Raw genomic sequence first — 19,685 nt, 5'->3', positions numbered from 1 at the left:
ATTATGGTTCAAACCTAGACAATACACTTATGCATATTAGTAAAGATTAGTATAAAACCATAATTTATGCACGTTTTTGAAGAAAGGGGCTTCGATAATAGCATCGTTGTCTCATATCAAGCAAGCATCAATTCGAAATCTATATTAGTTAATTAGTTATAAGCAAAATGAAAATAGCATTGAATCTTATGAGGTTAATGCGGGTTGCGTAGTGACCCTGAAAGACTGGAGTGGCCTCTTAAGCTGGGTGCACAATAAAAAAAAAACATAGGTGACTGCACAGTAGGCCAAGCACACGACTGTGCACATGACCTGTGCGAAATCCGCTTCACAACCGAAATCTTGCTGTTAATTTCAGTCCAATGAAAGTTCGATGAATCTTGACATCTGTTGGTGGTGTTAGTAAATAACTACATTGACTACCAAATGATTATCCCGTGACATCTGAACAGTTTGTGGCCAGTTTTCAAACATACAATTTAATTTGCGTCTTGTAGGATTATTAGATGAAAGTTCGAATCACAAAAATGTTTTTAGTTTTTTTTTTTACACCTTTTGCAAGTGACCTTTTCTGAGTAATTGCAATAATTTATTTTCAAAACAGTAATTATTACCAGAATATTGTAATATCTCGATAATTTCGTACCACAATACGATGATAAATACAAACAAACAGTTCTCAAGTAACGCCAAAATGTGACCCTACGCTTCTCTCATTGGCTGATGCGCCATTAAATATATTCATTTCCCTTATATCCACACTGCTGTCCTATGCTGTGTTTTGAATCAGTGGTATAGAAAACTTGGCGGTCAGATCTTGTTTACTGTTTTTTTTTCTTCTTCTTCCCCTCCCCCTTTTTTTCAACCCAGCCTTATACGGAAACACTAGCCCTAACTTTCCTCTTCTCTTATCAACGCTATCCATAATTTGGTATTATCTAAGCTCTGTTGTTACGAAATGAAGGTTAAGGTCAGAGAACTTGGCAACACGGCATTTTGGATTCATTGTCACGTAACTTTGTATCAAAGCAGCCAATTGCATTTTCTTATAATGTCTCGAATGTTTCGAAACACTGAAAATCAAGAAATTAAAATATTTTGAAATTTTGGTAATATATAGGTTATTTGAGAAACTTAATATTTCTTTTGCGAGGACTTCAAAGATTTCTTTCAGTTGGTAAGCTATGTTTTGCAGTTTTTCTTGCTAGTGATGTTCATCTCTGTTGAGTGAAATACAAACTACCTTTATAAAAAATATGAGAATAATAGTTCATATGTATGTCATTATAAATAGCGCTTAAAACGTAAACACATTCATAAAATAAATATATCAGTAAGATTTCTTGTGTGACAAAATGTAAAGAAACATCCTGAGGATGTGCTGTGATTTCATCTCAGGTAGAGATTGCCTACTTTTGTGCAGTGGCCAGTTTTGTTCTTTTTTATTTTTGTTTTATTTTTGTAATTTCTTTTATTTTTGTATTGTCTTTTATTTTCTGTTGTCTATCTATCTGTGTGTCGTACCCACCGCTAAAGCCCAAGTCTGTTGGTGGGCATGTTACAAACACAAATAAGCGTACTAAATGAAATTATAATTATGATATAATTTAATTAAAACAATACATTAACATGCATTACCACTTAATTTAACTCCAAGTAGTTTTTGCTACATTAGTTATTCTTTTATACTTCACTTCTTGTTTAACCTCACTTTCACACACTTTATTTTATCAATCCGCAGTTTCCTCTCGATAGTTAAGGTCAGTAGCGAGTTAACACCACCTTCAAGCTAGCCAATTCAGTTAAAGACAGTAGGATGCGCGATGAGGCTTTTTTTAAATGGTATTTCAGTGCGTGTGCAAAGTTCGGTTTGAAATGAAGAGGGGATAGAACCAGGCCAGCTATAGGAATGAAGTAGGCTGGGTATTATTTATTTCCTTCAGAAAATTGCAATGTAGGTAAATTATTTTAAAAAGTTACTCAGGGAAATTTATGGAATTTTGGTTTGGCAAATCGGAGAAAGTCGAGGAAATTTTATTACAGGTTTGTGTGGACAGCTGCATATAGAGAGATACCTGCGCATGTGAGTGCTTAATGGGATTGTCGGTCTGCAGATACTGGCCACAATTTCCAACTGATTGCATGCTTTTCGTTAAGCTGGTGTCACGCTTTCAAATATTTGTCTCCAACTATATTTGAAAATAGAGTTGGAGGGGTAATATTGGACGGGAAATAGCTTACAATTCTCTCCACCAAATAAATTTGGAGAGAAAACATCAAATATGTTGGAAATCATGTCACACTATCAGAGATTATTTTTGGTCTGGGTTATCCCAAACTTTTCCATTTTGGATGGAATTTTTGAATTTGTTATGCTAATTGTGCATTTTAAAATATTTTGAATGTTATGAATTTAATCTGAAATAATATTCGTTACATAATAAAAATAAATGTTGAGTGATTCTTTAAAGTAATAGAAACTTATTCCTCTTAACACATAAGATTATTTCGCAACATATTAACATAATTTTAGATATTTCACTTTTATAACCTCTTTAATCGCCCATGTTCTTCGCCATTTTAAATATTGTTGTGACGGAAACGAATGTCATTTCCGTTTTCGCTAGGCACGATTTTGATTGGCTGATTGCATCAAACATCCCGCACATTTTAGAACCCGCCCGATATGCAAAATATCTGATGGAAACTCAAGTCATCCAACTCGTCAAACAAACTTGGCGGCGCGCTAGTGACGTTTTCGGTGACACGATAGACCTCGAACTTTGATGTAACGTATTGGAAGGTGTTGGATGCCTAAGTCGACTCAGCACCGCAGTCTGTTTACAACGGCCACGCCTGAGGTTCCCGCCTTACTCCCTCTGTCGAGGTCCCGTTAATCCAGCGGGTACTGCAATCCGTCCCCCAGGTGTTATTCTCGGAATGGCGATTCTGTCGTGCTCGCCTCGATAGCGATAACGACGTCTTTCTCCAGTTTCTTGCACGCCAACCGGACAGCCCGCCTGGCCCACGGCCGTTTTGGGGAGTCGTAAAACTTTAAACTGCCTCTTGCCTCTTGGTAGGACATGGCCTGTAATAGAACACACGAACATGCTGTCTAAAAACATCAGTGTGTCCACATTATTGATAGTCAAAGAATTTTGAATTAGTCAAGGAAAATGAGGGCATTCGCTTGAAATCTCGGGGAAAGTCATGACAATTTTCCCCAGTCGTGGTAGTTTGAGGGGATAATGTCATGCCCAGTCTGCCATCACCCATACCGTGAAATTTCTTTTTTCCCCTCATGGTGTTTTAGTGCATAGTCACACACTATAAAATTATGTATGCGAGGTTATATTTAAAAAATATATATACATACATACACACACACACATCCATCCAAACACACACACACATCCATCCAAACACACATACAATTCCTGAAATTGTGTTGTATTCTTCGTAGTTCTTCACACTATTGACCAAATTATAATCATACCCTTTCTCTTTATATATACATATATATATATATATATATATATATATATATATATATATATATATCCCGATGTGTGACTTGCTCAACTCTCTCTCTTACACTTATCTATACAAATTCTAACCCACTTACAGAGGAACTAGAATTTTGAAATTTGACCGGTTCGTAACGGACGGGAAAATTCCAAAAAAATTGAAATGTTTAATTTTAAAACCAAAAGAAATAAAGAACTTGAAAAAATTTACCAAGGCGATACATTGTATAGTATTTTTATAGAAGAATCGACATGGCAACAACCATTGTCAAAATTGTTGTGCTTTTTACAATGAAAATCCTTGTAAACCCAGTTTTCAACGATATCTCTTGTAAAACTGCAAGGCAGAGCTTTGTAAAATTGCAAATTGTACAAAGCTTTGCCTTGCAATTTTACAAGTGATATCGTTGACAACTGAAGTGTCAGTGTAGGCTATAGTAGTTTATAATTGATCAAACCTCGTTTGGAGATTGGGTGAAAATCTAAAATTTTGGTCCCGCGACTGTTTGTCGTATCTCCGTCGGTAATACTTTAGTTAGTCACTTTCTTAGATCCATGGTCAATTTTCCTACGCCTAACTTAGTTTATCCTTAAAATTGACAGGCCTATAGACATTGAGTTTTTTCCCCCCATCGGTTATAACTTTAATTGAACAGAAATACGAGACTTATTCAATTTTTATCTTCGTTTATTTTTTCGTATGTATGCGGCACTTAGAATTTTCAAATTTGGCGTATTTTAGGCAATTGGACGTACGAATTTGCCTGCCAAATATTACGAATCCAGCTGTCGCATAAGCGTGTAAATAAACAATTGTTATTCAATAAAATATATATTTAACATACGAAATATTAGTTTTCCAACTAATTAAGCAGCCACAGTGTTTATTTATATGTATATATAAAATCATAAGCTTAAAGCATTTAGGAACATATCACAAGTGTAACGTGAGTGAATTAACCTATACAAGATTGGCTGTTTTACTGCTAATAGAAAAATGGTCTAACTCGTACGACTTAAATTTGAAATATTTAAGTAAGATTTCGGATATGGATTACAGCGAATAATTAAAAACCCAGGGTGAAGCGAATGACAGTTAGCGACAGCTGGAAATATAAAAGATTAGAGTAGAATGTGATGACGTGGAAAGTTGCATCACGCCAGTCTAGAGAACGAATTATTTTTTCATTTTCCATAAAGTAATTTTTATTTGAAGAAAAAAAAAATCACTCTTTTCATAAATTGGCCGTCGTATGTTGTAAAATATCACAAACATATTTCAAATGTACAAAATCGAAAGCATGTTTAGTGAAATATTAATTTTATGCATTTATGCATTTTTCACTAACGTAATGAGAAGTGAAACGCATTTATTGAAGGTTAAGCACTCCGTGATATTTTGTTGTTTTTCTAACCTATCGTAGTTAAATGAAACAATTAGGGTCATTACAGACTTCGAGGGCTAGTAAGATTAGAATGGAGATTGACCGAATGAATAGATAGAGAAGATTAGAGTAATCCGAGAAAATCCATCAGTTTACCGTGGGCAGGTGGGTTTTTCTCAGAGTACTCCTGTTTCCCCTACCTATTCATTCCGCCAGTGCTACATTCACTAACACCATCCTTCGTCTCGAATGACTATGTCGACTACCCGTTCATTCTCTTGCAAAGAATAATTCTTCTGGTTTGACTCCGCCTGTAATTGAACCTGGATTGTCGTTCAGGGAGGCAGGTCGCCTGACCACTCAATCATCGTGACCCCTCCTGTCAGAATTATAGTTAGTGTTTTTAACTGCGATACAATCGATAGTTAAAATTTTATGACTAACGGTTTTTTTTTAATTAAACAGTATTAATTATTGATATAAAAAATAAAAATTGGTTGTCTGTAAAGTTGGTTTACGGACGATAGTTTAACGTGACGTCATAACAAAACATTGATGAAATGATTGCATACTTTTATGAATAAAATTGAATCATTTTTATTGGATTATCACTATTTTGTATGGATATAAAGGAGTGAAATGAAATCTACAATTTAATTAATAAATTTACTTTTATTTGCACTTATTAATTCTAATATGTTTATTACTTTAACGAATAGATTATTTTAACTATCACTTTTATACAATGTTTGCTATTTCACTTCTTCCAATCTGTGTTATTCTGTTAAGGATATGCCGATGATAGGAAAAGTAGGAAACGAATGGGAGTGTTTCAAGTTTAATGTGCCTCGAAAAAGTCAAATCGATGGTGTTCCAATCGAGTGGAAGAGAGATAGATGCGGCGCAAGCGTACAATGAGCGCAACGGGACACAGCGTAACGGGACACTTTTTCGTGCGTGCAGCCGGCGTTCATCGATTTATTAGACGTTATCACGTCAATAATAATATACGACGGGGTAGGATATTTGAAGTTTTATTGGAATAGCGTTTCAGCATAAAAAGCACATTTCATCAAAAATTTATTTTACGATAGCAATCAGTACGAATAATTGTTTTAATTAGTATTGTTTGTTTATTATTTTAATAGTCTACAAATATATTTTCTTCAAGGACTAAAAATTTTTATATGTGGAAAGTTTTCGTTTACATTCTAGTACATGTTAATTATATTTAAATTAAACTTGGGGTGAAAATTAACATTTTTTATGTTACATCTCTGCGCTGTTGAGTATTGATGACAAATACCACCAGAGTATTAAATTAGAAGTGTTTGAATCATTATTATATATTACAATCAAATGCTTTAAATAAATCAAACACATTTACTACAGAATTTGGTACTAAAATCAAATGGACTGTATGCGATGACAAAAGCGTTAAGGGACGAGAATATAAAGTCATTACAAGCTCATCTTATAAGTTTTAAGCCACTTATTATGCTAGAAAAGTTTTGAATTACTCTTGGGGTTGGTAAATGCTGAACTCTATTGGGGCATATGTTATTCATTACTTTCTTTAAAATTTCAAATCAACACATTAGAAACCTATTTAACTATGTAACACAATCAATCTTGATAATAACAAGTTTAGAAATTTTATTATAGTAGTTTTATTTAATTTGTATCCTGGTTTACTAAATTAAAGTTAATTATTTTATGGTAAGATGCTGGTGAAGAAGTAGATTGGATTCGGTATGTAACTACTTTTCCTTCTTTATTTAATTGCAATATATGTGTCAGTTAAAACATTGTTTTATTGCATCACAAATTATTTGGAACATGCACAACGTAATCGATTGATTGGGTGTTGGAACCCAGAACCTCTCGACAGAAGTTGTCTTGTGCTTCAGCTGTAAGAGAACGACTGTAAAGCGCGAGAGGTTGACTCACGCTTGTGTCAGCCTCCTTGGTTCGGGGAGGGGGGGGGGGGCGGGCTTCCAGGAAAGGAGCTGGCAACACTGCAGCCTGATCGGTCTCGCGATGGCTGCGATAAGCCCTGTGGCAGCCAGCAGTGTATGCCTGGGACTGCTTCATCAAAGGCTCTGTCATCCAACACCTTCCAATATGTTGTGACCAAGTTGGAAGGTTATGACGTCATCGATAACGTCACTAGCACAGCTATTTTTGTTTTGACAAGTTGGATGACTTGAGTTTCCGTCAATAGAATTCTTTGTCCTAATAACAGATAAGAAAACTTAACTCTGGTAAATCTTATTTATATCCATCACTAAACGAGGAGAAAAATATTGAGTTTTGTAAACTAACTCTTCGCTCTGAGCCTTAGACTTGAGTTTATACCATTTCTTATGTACCCGTGTTTTTTTTTCTCTCTTTCTTACTATTGAAATGTAAAAGTACTCTGTAATATTTAGTTTTTGTGGTTGTACAGTATGTTTGTATATATGTATATATTTGTATTAATTGACTTGTTCTATATCCCGGAGTCCTTACCTCCATATGGAATCTACAGATCAAAAACTGAATAAATAAATAAATAGTTTGCATGTAGGACGGGTTCTAAAATATCTTGGATGTTGAATGCAATCGGCCAATCAATATCGTAATTAGCGAAAACGGGAATAACATCCGTTTCCGTTACAACGAATCTTTACAATCGCGCAGTACACATGGGCGGTTAAAGAGGTTATAAAAGTGTAGTAAAATTAATTTTTATGTGAATGTCGTGTGCGGAAAAAAGTGTTAGAAGGAAATTATGTTTCTATAACTTTAAGAAATCACGTAATATCTGTTTCATTATGTAGCGAATATTGTTGTGAATATACTTTTTACATTAAAAAAAAATTAAAAATACACAAATAGCATAACAATTTAAAAAATTTCATTCAGCACTGTGGTGCATTATTTAAGATCAAATTGGTAATTAAAATTGAAAAGTTTGACATACCTCTGACCAAAAATAAAATTTGATAGTGTGATATGAATAAAAACGTATTTGAGGTTAGGTGTCCAAATATATTTGCTGGAGAAAATTGGAAGCCATTTCCCGGCCAATACTTCCCCTCCAACTCTGTTGTCAACTATATTGGGGACGAATATTTGACAGTGTGACAGGGCGTTAAAGCAACTATTCTGAGCCCCTCCCCCTCCCCCCCACCCCCCTGTTACTCACGACCAAACATGTGCTGGCGCCTTTCGATGCTGTGTCTGTTTTCACAGATATGTAGTATCAGCTCCGCTAACTTTATTAAACAATTAAACTCAGCCAAGACAGCTATTCGACTGATAAGGTAATTTAATGAATAGCCTAAAATACGTATGCTATTTTGACAATTGTATTACATTATATCACAATTATAAGCTCTTTAAAATCTGTGTATTGGTTGTTGTTTCAAATCGCCATCCCCAAATATTTTGGAATTTTTATTTTACATGTAAACGCCTATCCCGCGGCCAGGCTGGATTCGGACGAGGCCCGGCTTAAAGCCGTTCAAAACTCCGTGTTAAACCCTGGTATATAATAATGACCTGGAACGCGGCGGTGTTAACCGGGGATACCGCATGACTCCAGTGACCTAGTTTCTTTTTTTTTTGCTCGCGCGCTTTTTTTCATTATGGCCGTGTCGGCCGCGTGAGATCTACGATCGTTGCGTGGGAACATTTTTAGCAGAGCCAGGCTTCCTGCGGCAGGCCCCTCTGTTGGCCTCGAGTTGTTGTGCCCTTGCGTCCAGTACCGACCCGACGGTCTTATCCCTGGAAACCCGAGATTCACTCAACCCCGGGTCTGACGCCTGGATAATCCGCGTACGTGCGTCTCGCTCTTGTGCGGCATTCGGTAGGAGCTTTGAATATATATACTGTATAGAAGTCGCCAGCCCAGGTTAAAATTTCTAATACGGTTTGAGGTAGTTGGTTAATTCACCGTCGCAATCGCCACCATCTCTAGGGCATCGACTTGTGGTGGTCCCTAGCGGAGAAGTGTCGGAACTCTTCAAACACCCCTTCCCCCTCCTGCTGAACGACCTTGAGCTGCAGTGAATGATGGATTGGGGGGTGCGGGGAATGACAGCGGGCGTTACGGCAGCGCACTGCAACGATGAAGTTCCCAAGCTGCTCATCATACGCTCCTGAAAAACGTAGAGTAAACCCTATGCACTCGCGACTTCTATGCAGTATATATATTCTAAGGTAGGAGTGACTCCGTGGATGGAACGGTAATGTGTAGCCACGGTGCTGCCATCTGTGGCGGATGGCGCGAACCAAAGTTCACAAAGACAAATTGAAACTTTGTACAGTTTTAACGCGTTAGATGTATTCCAACAAAATGAGTAGTATTTTAATAAAATTCCTTGTCTAAAGTCCGGTCCAAAGCCGGGGTTTATTAATATTTATTCAAGTCTTGTTCGCCTCTATCGGATGATTCGATAGTCGATTCTTGCGGCGGGTGCGGGAGCTACGTATGATTCGCGTCCAGATATGTAGTTGAAAACACAATTTGCCTATATTTATCACGCTCGGCATTATTTTAAAGAATTATTCTACGTTAAATTTTGTCTCCTAGTTTCGTATCATAAGTGTATTTGCAAACACGAGAACACACTAATGTTGCACATATTTGGCGAGTACTGAAACATTCGCTCACGTTTTTACGTGTCGTAGTTTATAAACCAGGCCTAAAAGTGAAAAGGTAGGTTGTGTTAAAGCCTGTTGCACAAATAAAAATTCTCACCCCCTTTTTGATGGTAGGTATTCACACGTTTAGGGGATAACAACTAAAATGTAAGGTCAGATATGTTAGCTCACCGATATTTAAAATGGTCAGAACTCGTGGAAAAAGTGTTTTATGAAATCTCGATCACGAAGTTGCACGAGGGAGCGGTAAAATATTTCCGGATTTGTTCGGGCGCCTGACTGCATTTCAGTGAATCCCAGACCTCCCATCTTCTCATCCCTTCTTCATCGTACACGTAAATTTACTAGCGTCGAGTTTGCAGCCAAGTTATTCGGAGCTCGCTGTAAATCTCGCGAGCTAACACCGCTTCGAGCGTTCATTGGCCAGTCGCACCAATCGCGTTCCTGTTCTGGGTCCGAGGATCGTGTGTCGTGTGCAAGCGGAGACCGGTGTGGAAATGTTAGCGTCGTACGACATTGAGGTCAGCTTAGATAGCATTTGCTTGATTTTTCGACTCTAGTCTGGGAGCGTGATAGGAAAACTAGGAGGTGGGACCGTCAGACAGTGACGTCACTGCGGAAAGCTCATAAATTCAGTCCACCATGCCTGCGACCAAAAAGATCTACGAAAGTTAAAATTAAGAAAAAAATTAAATAAATAAATATTGGAAAGTTATAACTGCGCATGTTATGTGCGATAATTTTTGCCTTGGCGTGTGTTTTGGTATGATGTCAATCCAGTCCCAGAAATAAAAGAATAAAGACATATTAATGAGTGAAATTGATCTAAATATTTTGCAACAGTATATTATTAGGTAATGAGAAAAAATTATATACATCATGAAAACCTAGTAAAGTTTCTATGTCTTGTAAGTAAGTACATTTTTATAGTGGTTCGAAGACTAGATCTGATGATCTCACCATTGTATTGTAACTGTGAATTATTATGGCAATTACAACAATTATTTATATTGTTGTGTGCGGCGGGTGCTCGCGAGCAAGTTAAGTTCGACCTTCGGTTAGAGTAGAGCCTGCAGCGACTAGACTTGTACAGGTCTGATTATTAAGAAGTTAAGGCAGTTAAATTGGAAGGCCCGTGGAAATATCATTCGTTATATTAATTTAGACACTATGACTAACTCCTGAGAAACTCCATAGGCCGGCAACAAGTGCGAAAATCACGAATCCAACTCCCTCTTCTTCACTTATAACATTACCTTATCCCACCTCACTTCTCTCCCAATTCTTAACTTATATATTTACCCTATCCCACCTCTCTCCCTCTCCTTCACTTATATCCTTACCTTATTCCACTTCTCCCTTTAAAAATGATGGTGTCAGAACATTTATAGACTCTCCGTTCAAAGAGAGTAAAAACGCTCAAGCAATCTCGGACAGTTACAATGGTGTATTTCAGGTACATATTCGTAGAACAATTAATCATACGATGGTCTTGATGAAATACAAGAACAAGTATTTCCTAAAATTCTCATTACAAATTTTCCTTTACAAAATACAATATTTCAGAACATAAAAAAAATTGTTTAATTACGGTAGCCTACATATAAAGGTTTGCCCTAACCGTTTGTGCTCTATGGCATACAATCCTCGATTTCAGGCAGCTAGCTCTCTGGGCAAATACTTTAGTCCCCCCCCCCCCCTTTTTTTTCTCCATATTCCTTTCTTTTCAAGTTCCCCCAAAATCTTAACAAACTCAGGATTGTTTATTATAAGTTTTAAAATAACACTTTAAAACTAAATATTAAGGTTTTTCAAAGATACAAGCTGTCGGTCCTTTTTTTTCTAATTTAAATTTAATAAATGGTGGTTGCAATTTTATACGGCTGTTATAACTGCCGTCATAAAACTTGAGTTATAGTATACTGTATATTACTAAACGAGTTTTAAATCTGTTTCTAAAGTATTTCGTTAAAGGCCAAATATTTTAAAGCGCACTGCAATAGTATATACTAACATTTTCCCTTTATTTTATTTTATTTGCACCCAATAGATTCATTTTTTGAACAGTATGTTCACAGAATATAGGGCTTGTCAGTTTGATATACATTACAATAAGTAAATAACACACAAAACATACACAATATATACATGACTTATATACAATATCATATACATAGGTAGAAATACATATATAATGAAATAAAAAAATGTAGATAAAACTAACACAATTCAATATGATCTCTATGTATTTTTGAAACTCAAAGCATTATCTTACGTTAAAAAGAGTTTTTTTTTTTCCGTCACTCAAATTTTTTTGTCCTCTAATTTTTCCCGCGCCTCAAATCCTCCCGCCCCTCAAAAACCGGCGCTCTGGGCAAATGCCCGGTTGGCCCGTTTGTAGATCGGGGCCAGATGGCATATATTTGGCAACAGAGCAACCCGAAACAAGGCAGCGCTAATGGCAGGTACTGTGCATTGCAAAGAGAAAGCAAATTTCCATTCAAATGTACACTGCAAACTGAGGATGCGACAATGCTGAAGCTGAGTAGACGACCTGGCACCAAGGCCGTGTCTGAATTCGCCGGAACGAATCTGTCTACTTCTTGCGTCCATCGTGTTGAAAAAACGTTGCCATTTTGAAAAACCTTTTGTATAATATATTTGATGATAACATTTGCATGATTTAAAGACTCGTAAGGTCATTTTCACGTTGTATTTACTAGTATTAATAAATTATTTAAACATGATTATAATGAACTCTCAAATATGTGTCCACACAGAATGATTGTAACTACAAAACAAAGGTAGGATCATAAAGTAAGTGGTGGTAAATTCACCTGGCACTGGTGAAGTGCCAAAAATTACAATTTTCAGCTAAACAATGATTTGTCAATACAATTTTTTTTTTTTTGAAAAAAAAAATAATGCAAACGACCTGTTCCAATGGCTGATACCGTTTGAACCCGTCCGGATACGTTAAGTACGCCACGAGGACTAGTGAAGTACGCAAGGTCGCAACTGCACAACTCGACTAACGAGAGCCAGCCCTTAGGCCCGTTCCACAATGACGCGGGAACGTGAAAACGGAAAAGGATTCGGACTCGCAAGATTTTTAAGTTTCTTGTTCCGTCTGTCGCGGCAACAATGCACGGAAAAACGTAACCTGCAGCAACCAACGAGGCTGAACTTAATGTTTTAGAGATAGAGAGGTAGGGAGAGAGGGAGAGAGAGAGAGAGAGAGAGAGAGAGAGAGAGAGAGAGAGAGAGAGAGAGAGAAATAACTGAAAAAAAAAACAATTATTTAAATCTGAGAGAAAACGTGGTCAGGATTTACCTATATAATAAAAAAAAACTCAAAGTAATGATAAGAGCATTTGTACGTGAAGTGGTTTTTAACGTATTTGATACGTAAACAAACATGGCTGGCTACCACCGCGGCCGAATGCTCTGCTTCTGTTGGTCTGTTCCGTGGGAACGGCGATCCATCACCGCTGCCGTGTCATCGTGGAACGGGGCCTTGGCGCTGGTTGCGGCCGCGGTCGGCGGGGCGTGTGTTGTGTTGTCAAAGCGCCGGTATTGATTTAATCCCGGCGCACCCTCCCGCCGGGGACCCGCTGATCGAGTGACCCGGCCAGAGGCCACGGACGGATGTCGGGCAGAATGGCGTCAGCGGGAGTTCTGTAGAAACAGAAAGCGCTTGTTCCATTTGCACTTGTGCGGCCACACTGGGTCCTTGTGGCTGCTGACACGTCAGTTGCACTTTCCTGCACCTTCCTCTGAAGCATCTTAGAGGCCCCTCCTAGTCAGGGACACACACGGGGTGCGCAGAGCTTCAGGAAAAACCACGCGATTTCAAAACTACTCGAGATACCCGAGTGGGGTCCGTTTACGAAAAGCTTTTAAGAATTCGTAAAGCGCCTGTAAGTAGTAATTTTGTTTCCGGATTAAGTTTTTAAACCTTATTTTTAAAAAAGTTAAAATGGCTAAAAGGCGTGTTTTTCAGAGTAATTTTTTGGCATAAAACAACCGGTGAAGATACTTAAAAGCACATTAGGGACTTGCCATTACATCTTCATCTTAATCTCTCCGCCAAATGTTACGGTCACCGCTCAAATTTCATAGTTGTCCTATCCACGACGAGAAGACTGCGCGACGATTCAGACGGAGCCTTGCGCTTAGAGGCGATACCGCGCTAGAAGCACCTGCGAGCGTCGCACTTATCATCCCGCCTCACTAACACAGATTCATCCTTGACTAGGCGGGCCCCTTAATACTTATAGAAACTGAATTTTCAGGTTTATAAAAATATTTACGAAGCACAACTTGCACAAGCCTGTAATTTCACTGTACTAGCGTACGACTAAAGCTACACTACTCGCGTATGCATTAATTATAATTTAGCTTTTGATTTACTTGCCGAAAGTACAGATGTAAGCATCGCTGCCGTTTGTGAGATTTCTTAGAATCACAACCAGTCGGTGGAAGTTTCACTTCTAACGCGCCGCCGGAAGCACGAGACAGGGCAGTGATATTGAAGAAGATGGCATAGCCCGTTGTGAGGAAACGGCCTAAGACTAAACAACATCAGATGGTCCGCCAAGCCGCCAAGCGAGGAGTGTATGCATTTGTGTGGAAGTGTTGCAAAATGATACGTGCGACTCTGGCTGGCGATTCCAGTTTGGTGTCGCGTCTAAGCTCAAGGCTCTCAACTGGCGCGTAGTCTTCAAACCGTGCTACGAGATTTGAGTGGTAGCCATAAATTTATATGGTGGAGCAGTGAAAATAAAAGTGTGTTGCAAAGACCTTTAGTGCTTCCAAGAATCTCTACCAGGAGTTCCAGTACCTAAATTTTTTTTCTGACAACATCCGTTTTTAGCCATCTTCAATCAGAAAAATATTGTTTGAAAACGAATTACGAAAACAGTAATACCATTCCGACCTCAATCTATTCTTTAATGGTTTTTCGTGAACAGACACGGTTCACATATCTTGTAGTTTTGAAAGCGCTTTTTTTTTTTATATTAAAAGCTCTGCCCTTAGGTCCGCTCTACGATGAAACGTAAAATGAGACTGATCTCACGGAACGTAGCATCTACAATGGCACGCATGTGGACACAAACCCGTACGGATAATCTCGGCAGTGCCCAGCTATTCTGTTTACGTAACTCCGTGCGACCAGTAGAAGAGTAATTGGCCCCGGTAATAGCCATGTTTTTTTTTTTTTTTTCGTTTCAAATACGTGAAAAATTGTTTCGAGCTCAAGAATATATAGTGATTTTTCATCAATTTGTGTCTTATTTTTAATACATAGGAAAATACTGGCCGTGTTTTGTCTCGGGTTCCTAAAATTTTTTTAAATTAAATTAATTTTTCGTAACCGTGAAGTTCAGTCTCATTGGTTGCTGTTTGCTACGTTTCAGTGCATTGTAGAATCGACGGACTGATAGCGAGACGTCAATATATTGTGGTTTAGGATCCATTTCCGCTTTTACGTCTCCGTTTCATTATAGACAGACCTTAAAAGTCTAATTCCCACTACAAATGCTCGAGTTTGTGTACTTGTGACGTGTGAGGAAAACTCTCTCCGCGAATATTGCACGCGATAATGCGCGTGCTTTGTGAATGAGTTCTGCATTCGTGCTGGCCAGGGATCGGGAGGCAGGGGGGATGAATTTAGCTGCGTCGCGTTGGCGAAACTGTCGATCTGCGCGCGTGGCAGGGTGTGTGTTTGTTGGGGGAGGGAGGGGGGGGGGTTGGTTTTTTCACGGCCGGGGAGGCGGTCCCGTATTGATCCGCGAGTGTCGTCGGTGTGCAGCCCAGTGCCCCAGTTTCCATCCGCAGCAGGGGCTGTTGACCTCGCCTGGGCAGCGTGCCCCCCCCCCCCCCCACACACACACACACACACACACTCCCTCACACCTTCACTCCGAACCAGATCCCTTCAAAACCTTCATTGCACGCTGTAAATATAACTTTCTCGTGTCGCGCGCGCTGTCTGGATTCCCCGACGGCAGCTATTTGTGGCACCTTCCTTAGACTGTGCGTGTGTTTGGAAATAGGAAAGTTGGGGGAGGGGGTGGGGGAAGGTGAGAGTTGAGGTCTCCTCGTTGACACTACCAAACCAAACACACCACTCACCCGAATCTTACAGTCCAAACACCCACTTCCAACACAAATCATCACAACTTGGAAATAACATTGGTTAAGATAGGGTTTTACACGCCATGTTGATTTTTCATTTTCTCTTTATTACTATTAGTAAAGGGCTACTGTTGTAAATTTGTCACACTGCATCCGTTTTATGTCTTGTTTTGACACATATTTTCAACATATATTTACTAAGTGTGGTATAATTATTTTAAAAAGGCATGTAAGTAATAACAATTACAAATACTTGCACACATTTGTACACCTATTATTTAACATTTAGTAAATATCTGTTGAAAATATTAGTGATAGGATAACAGTTGCAAGGGATGTATGTGAAATTTACAGAAATAGCCTTTAACCAATAATAATGACAAGAAAATTCAAAAATCTAAATGGCACGAGATACCCCAACTTAAAGGCAGTTTAGCAATGTAAAACCTGAAAACCGTAGACGTGCGATTTAAAGGGTTGGCCCGTTATTTTAGCCGTGATTATCATGCTTTCTGTGTATTCCAACATCAAATCCAGGCCGATAATAATATTCCTGAATTATTTAAATTCCCTTCCCAAGATGTTTCACACTCGTCTCACAAAAAGCTGCCCGCCAGGCTGTGTTGGTTTCAGTAACCTGGTCACTTGTCTCCAACTTTACTATTTAAATTGTGTATACTACCAATGGCACAACATGGCGTTAACCATCATAAAGTCACACATATTAGTTTTCTACAGTGTAATGGGTGTGAACCACTGCAGCACCATTGTATCCTTTGCATTTTTAAGTTCTGCCAACCATTTGATCACAATGCACCTAATTGTTCTCTCCAGTTTTGTAAATTTTTTGCTTCAAAACACACTCCTACGGCAAATTCCATACCATAATATTTGAGGAAAGTTTTTAATGTGCCTTTACATAATTGGAGGTTTCCAAATGAATCCTTAGATAATTTGAAATTGTGTATGATGTTATTGCAAATGGCAAAAAATATGAAATGGTAAAGCCATCTTTGCATGTGGTAGGCATAAGACCAGGATTATAAACTATGCATTACGTGAAAACGCACAACAAGCATCTGTCAACTTTCAACTTATTGCTTTTCCACCTTCTATATTTGAATTTCTGAAAACTTTTTAAAGGTTATACCTTATATGCATAAAATGCTATGATTTTTTTTATCACACGCATTACTTTTTCACATAGCAAACTTTAAATCACATTATTAAGAATGTATCACATTTCCTTCACATGCTGATAGAAAAGGGGGGGGGGGGGGAAGTAGTGGTATTAAATGGCTTTGAAGCACCAAATGGCCCAGTATTTGTAGTATTTTTCTTGTAGATAAAAATATTAAAATGTGATTAACTTAAAAGGTTTCAGGTTTTAAAGTTAATATTTTCTTTAGGTGTAAATATTTATGACAACCAAATTTGTCCTCTTTCCATCCTATAACAAATGGTTCATATCTTTTTTATTGTTTTGTTATCAAGGGATCTGCTTGCTTTCCATTAAAGAGCCTTTCTACCAACTGTTTTAAACACTAATATTTTTGTATTTAATATTATGTATATTATGTTAGAAAACTGAAATATTCTCTGCAGTAAGGGAGATTTCACAGTAATTTTCGAAGTAAATTAAGTTGTGGAAAACACCATGAAACCTTTTGAAGCGTACAAACATTATTCTTAAACTGAAGATTTTATCCAGAAATAGTATAGTTAAAGCTTCCCCCCCCCCCCCCACTGAAGTTGGTAAACATATTTCCTTTGATTGTCCCACTTCTTTGTAGTTTCTTAATTCGCTAACCTTGTGGGGTGTTATATTCTACAGTTGGTATTTGATGTAATAGAACTTAAGAAATAACTTGTTACTCTTGTTTTTTAAAGTCTTTCTCTTCTCTGTGGGTCAACTTAACGCTAACTTTTAAAAGTTCTAAATGTATTTTTTGACAATTTAGGCATGCAATATTATTTCAGCCACTTTATTTTTTTTTTTTGGTTTGTTGTGTCGTTTGTTGTTTTTATTTGTTTATGTTTTTTTTTTGTTGCCTGGCTAGTATGGAGTGGGGTGCAGGTTGCCGCCAGCGCTGCCCCCCGTAGCCGGATTGTTCAACTAACCTGCGCACAGCAGCACAGAGTAGCGCAATTTGCCATCAAAAATCAGTCAGTAAATCACAAAAAAACGTTCCCTAATTTTGAGCCCAATGGCAAGACTAGAAAGTGAGTACCTGCAGTTTTCTGTAAGCATTTTCTTTTTTTGTTGTTTCATTGTTCGTGCTCAAATTGGGAACACTTAAACAAATGTGCTGCATTTGTACTCTCATTAACACCAAGTGCAGTTACAAATTAGCAAGGAGGACCTGCAACTCGTTAATACTTAATTGCAACATATATGTATTTTATTTTATGTATAGGTTCTTTTTATCAAGTATAATATGTACTAAATATTTAGCTTAAATTAAATGTGTACCAAGGATTTTTAACCTTTTTTTCATTAATTCTACACTACTGTCTAAATGAGTATTTTTTTACTTTTATAAGAACACCAAAATAAAGTTTTAAGGAGTGCTGTTTCACGTTGGTACCTAGATGTATTAAAATTATTTCTTATTTGCAGAGAAGAAAGTATCCAAATCTTTGAGTCTGAATTTTGTTGTTGGTGTTTATGCTATTTGTAAATAAACATAGTTAAAAGAGGAATGTCATGATGATTTGCTTACACTTACATCCTTTGCTTACACTTACACCCTGTACTCAAGCTAGCCTATGACCCATCAATTTTGGTTGAGGCACGCATATAAAGTGCCATCCACCAGGGCGCTCTAGAGAATGGCACTTACCAAGGACATACCATATTCTATGGGAGAATTTTCATGCCCACAGAAAAATAAGTTGAAGGATATGTAAAAACAATATCTATATTTATATTGTGTTTCTTGTATAACATTCATTGTTTAATAGATTATTGCTTATTTTCACACATAGTTTCTGCACCTACCGCTAGAATTTGCCTACAAGCAGCTACGTCGACTATTGAATCATTTGATTAGCAGAGCGAAAATTTTAAACTATATTTAATGAAATGGCTCTGATAAATGCAAAAAAAAAAAAAAAAGGAGGTTTGAAAAAAATACTGCCCATCTTGTTAAAATTCATTAAACAGTTTATACTATTAAGTTTCACTTTGTCTTTGTGAACTATGGTTCGCGCAATCTGCCACAGATTGCGCACTGTGGTTGTTACACATTTCCGTTTCTCGACTCCCTCGTGTTCAAGTAAGTACTCCCACCAAATGGCATATATGAGAGCTAAGATGTTACACTTCAGTAATTTTAATTTACACACCTAATTGACACATGGTGGGATGATTAAGAAAGTGTGTAAATGGAAGTTTAGGAATATTTTGGTGTCAACATAAAACAATTTGGATTTAACAGAAATTACATTATAATACTCAATGGTATAATTTGTTGTTAATATAAACATTCATCATATGAGGCACAAATTTGTTCTTTGGTTGGGAAGATTGATTTAAAACATTCTTTGGACATACGCCAAAGCTGGTTTCTACTGTATGTCATACATACACTGTATGACATACAGTGTACATCAGCAATGGGGTATGTTCAAAAAAACATGGATTGAATGAAGGCACAATTTATATTGGTATGAAAAATTTATCTTCTTAAACATTAGCCATGATAATAATTTAGAAATAACCCACAATACCACAAGCAATTATAAATACTGCCAAATTAATCTCCTGAGTATGTACAAAGACAGTATATCTTAGTTTTAATATTTCAGTACTCGCACTATTGTTTTAATTTATAATTTTTGCATATTTTACCAGTTTCTTCTTTTAATAACTACTTATTATCTGTCCTCTAATCTATTATTTTTCTTGAGTAAAAATTTCATAGGTACAAAAATAACTTATTTACTTTAGTAAATTTTGTATTGTAATGCAGTATTCAGG

The 19,685-nt window shown here is 37.3% G+C and overlaps 1 protein-coding gene across 11 annotated transcripts in view; it reads left to right on the top strand.

Annotated features, from left to right (window-relative positions):
• Positions 1-19,685, top strand: part of LOC134528179 (cAMP-regulated phosphoprotein 21) — a 183,065-nt gene that overhangs the window by 50,030 nt on the left and 113,350 nt on the right. For 9 of the 11 annotated variants that reach the window (XM_063361557.1, XM_063361561.1, XM_063361563.1 and 6 more), the window contains exon 3: positions 17,764-17,926. The exons of 1 other annotated variant lie outside the window; for it this stretch is intronic. In XM_063361557.1, coding sequence (XP_063217627.1) covers positions 17,911-17,926 — 16 coding nt within the window. In that variant the 5' untranslated portion in view covers positions 17,764-17,910. The remainder of the gene's footprint in view (positions 1-17,763; positions 17,927-19,685) is intronic. One more of the 11 variants, XM_063361558.1, reaches the window with a different exon arrangement.

This window comes from Bacillus rossius, chromosome 1 (genome assembly GCF_032445375.1).
Source record: "Bacillus rossius redtenbacheri isolate Brsri chromosome 1, Brsri_v3, whole genome shotgun sequence".
In the NCBI taxonomy this organism is placed as follows: Eukaryota; Metazoa; Arthropoda; class Insecta; order Phasmatodea; family Bacillidae; genus Bacillus; species Bacillus rossius.
This window is presented reverse-complemented; position numbering and strand designations above follow the sequence as displayed.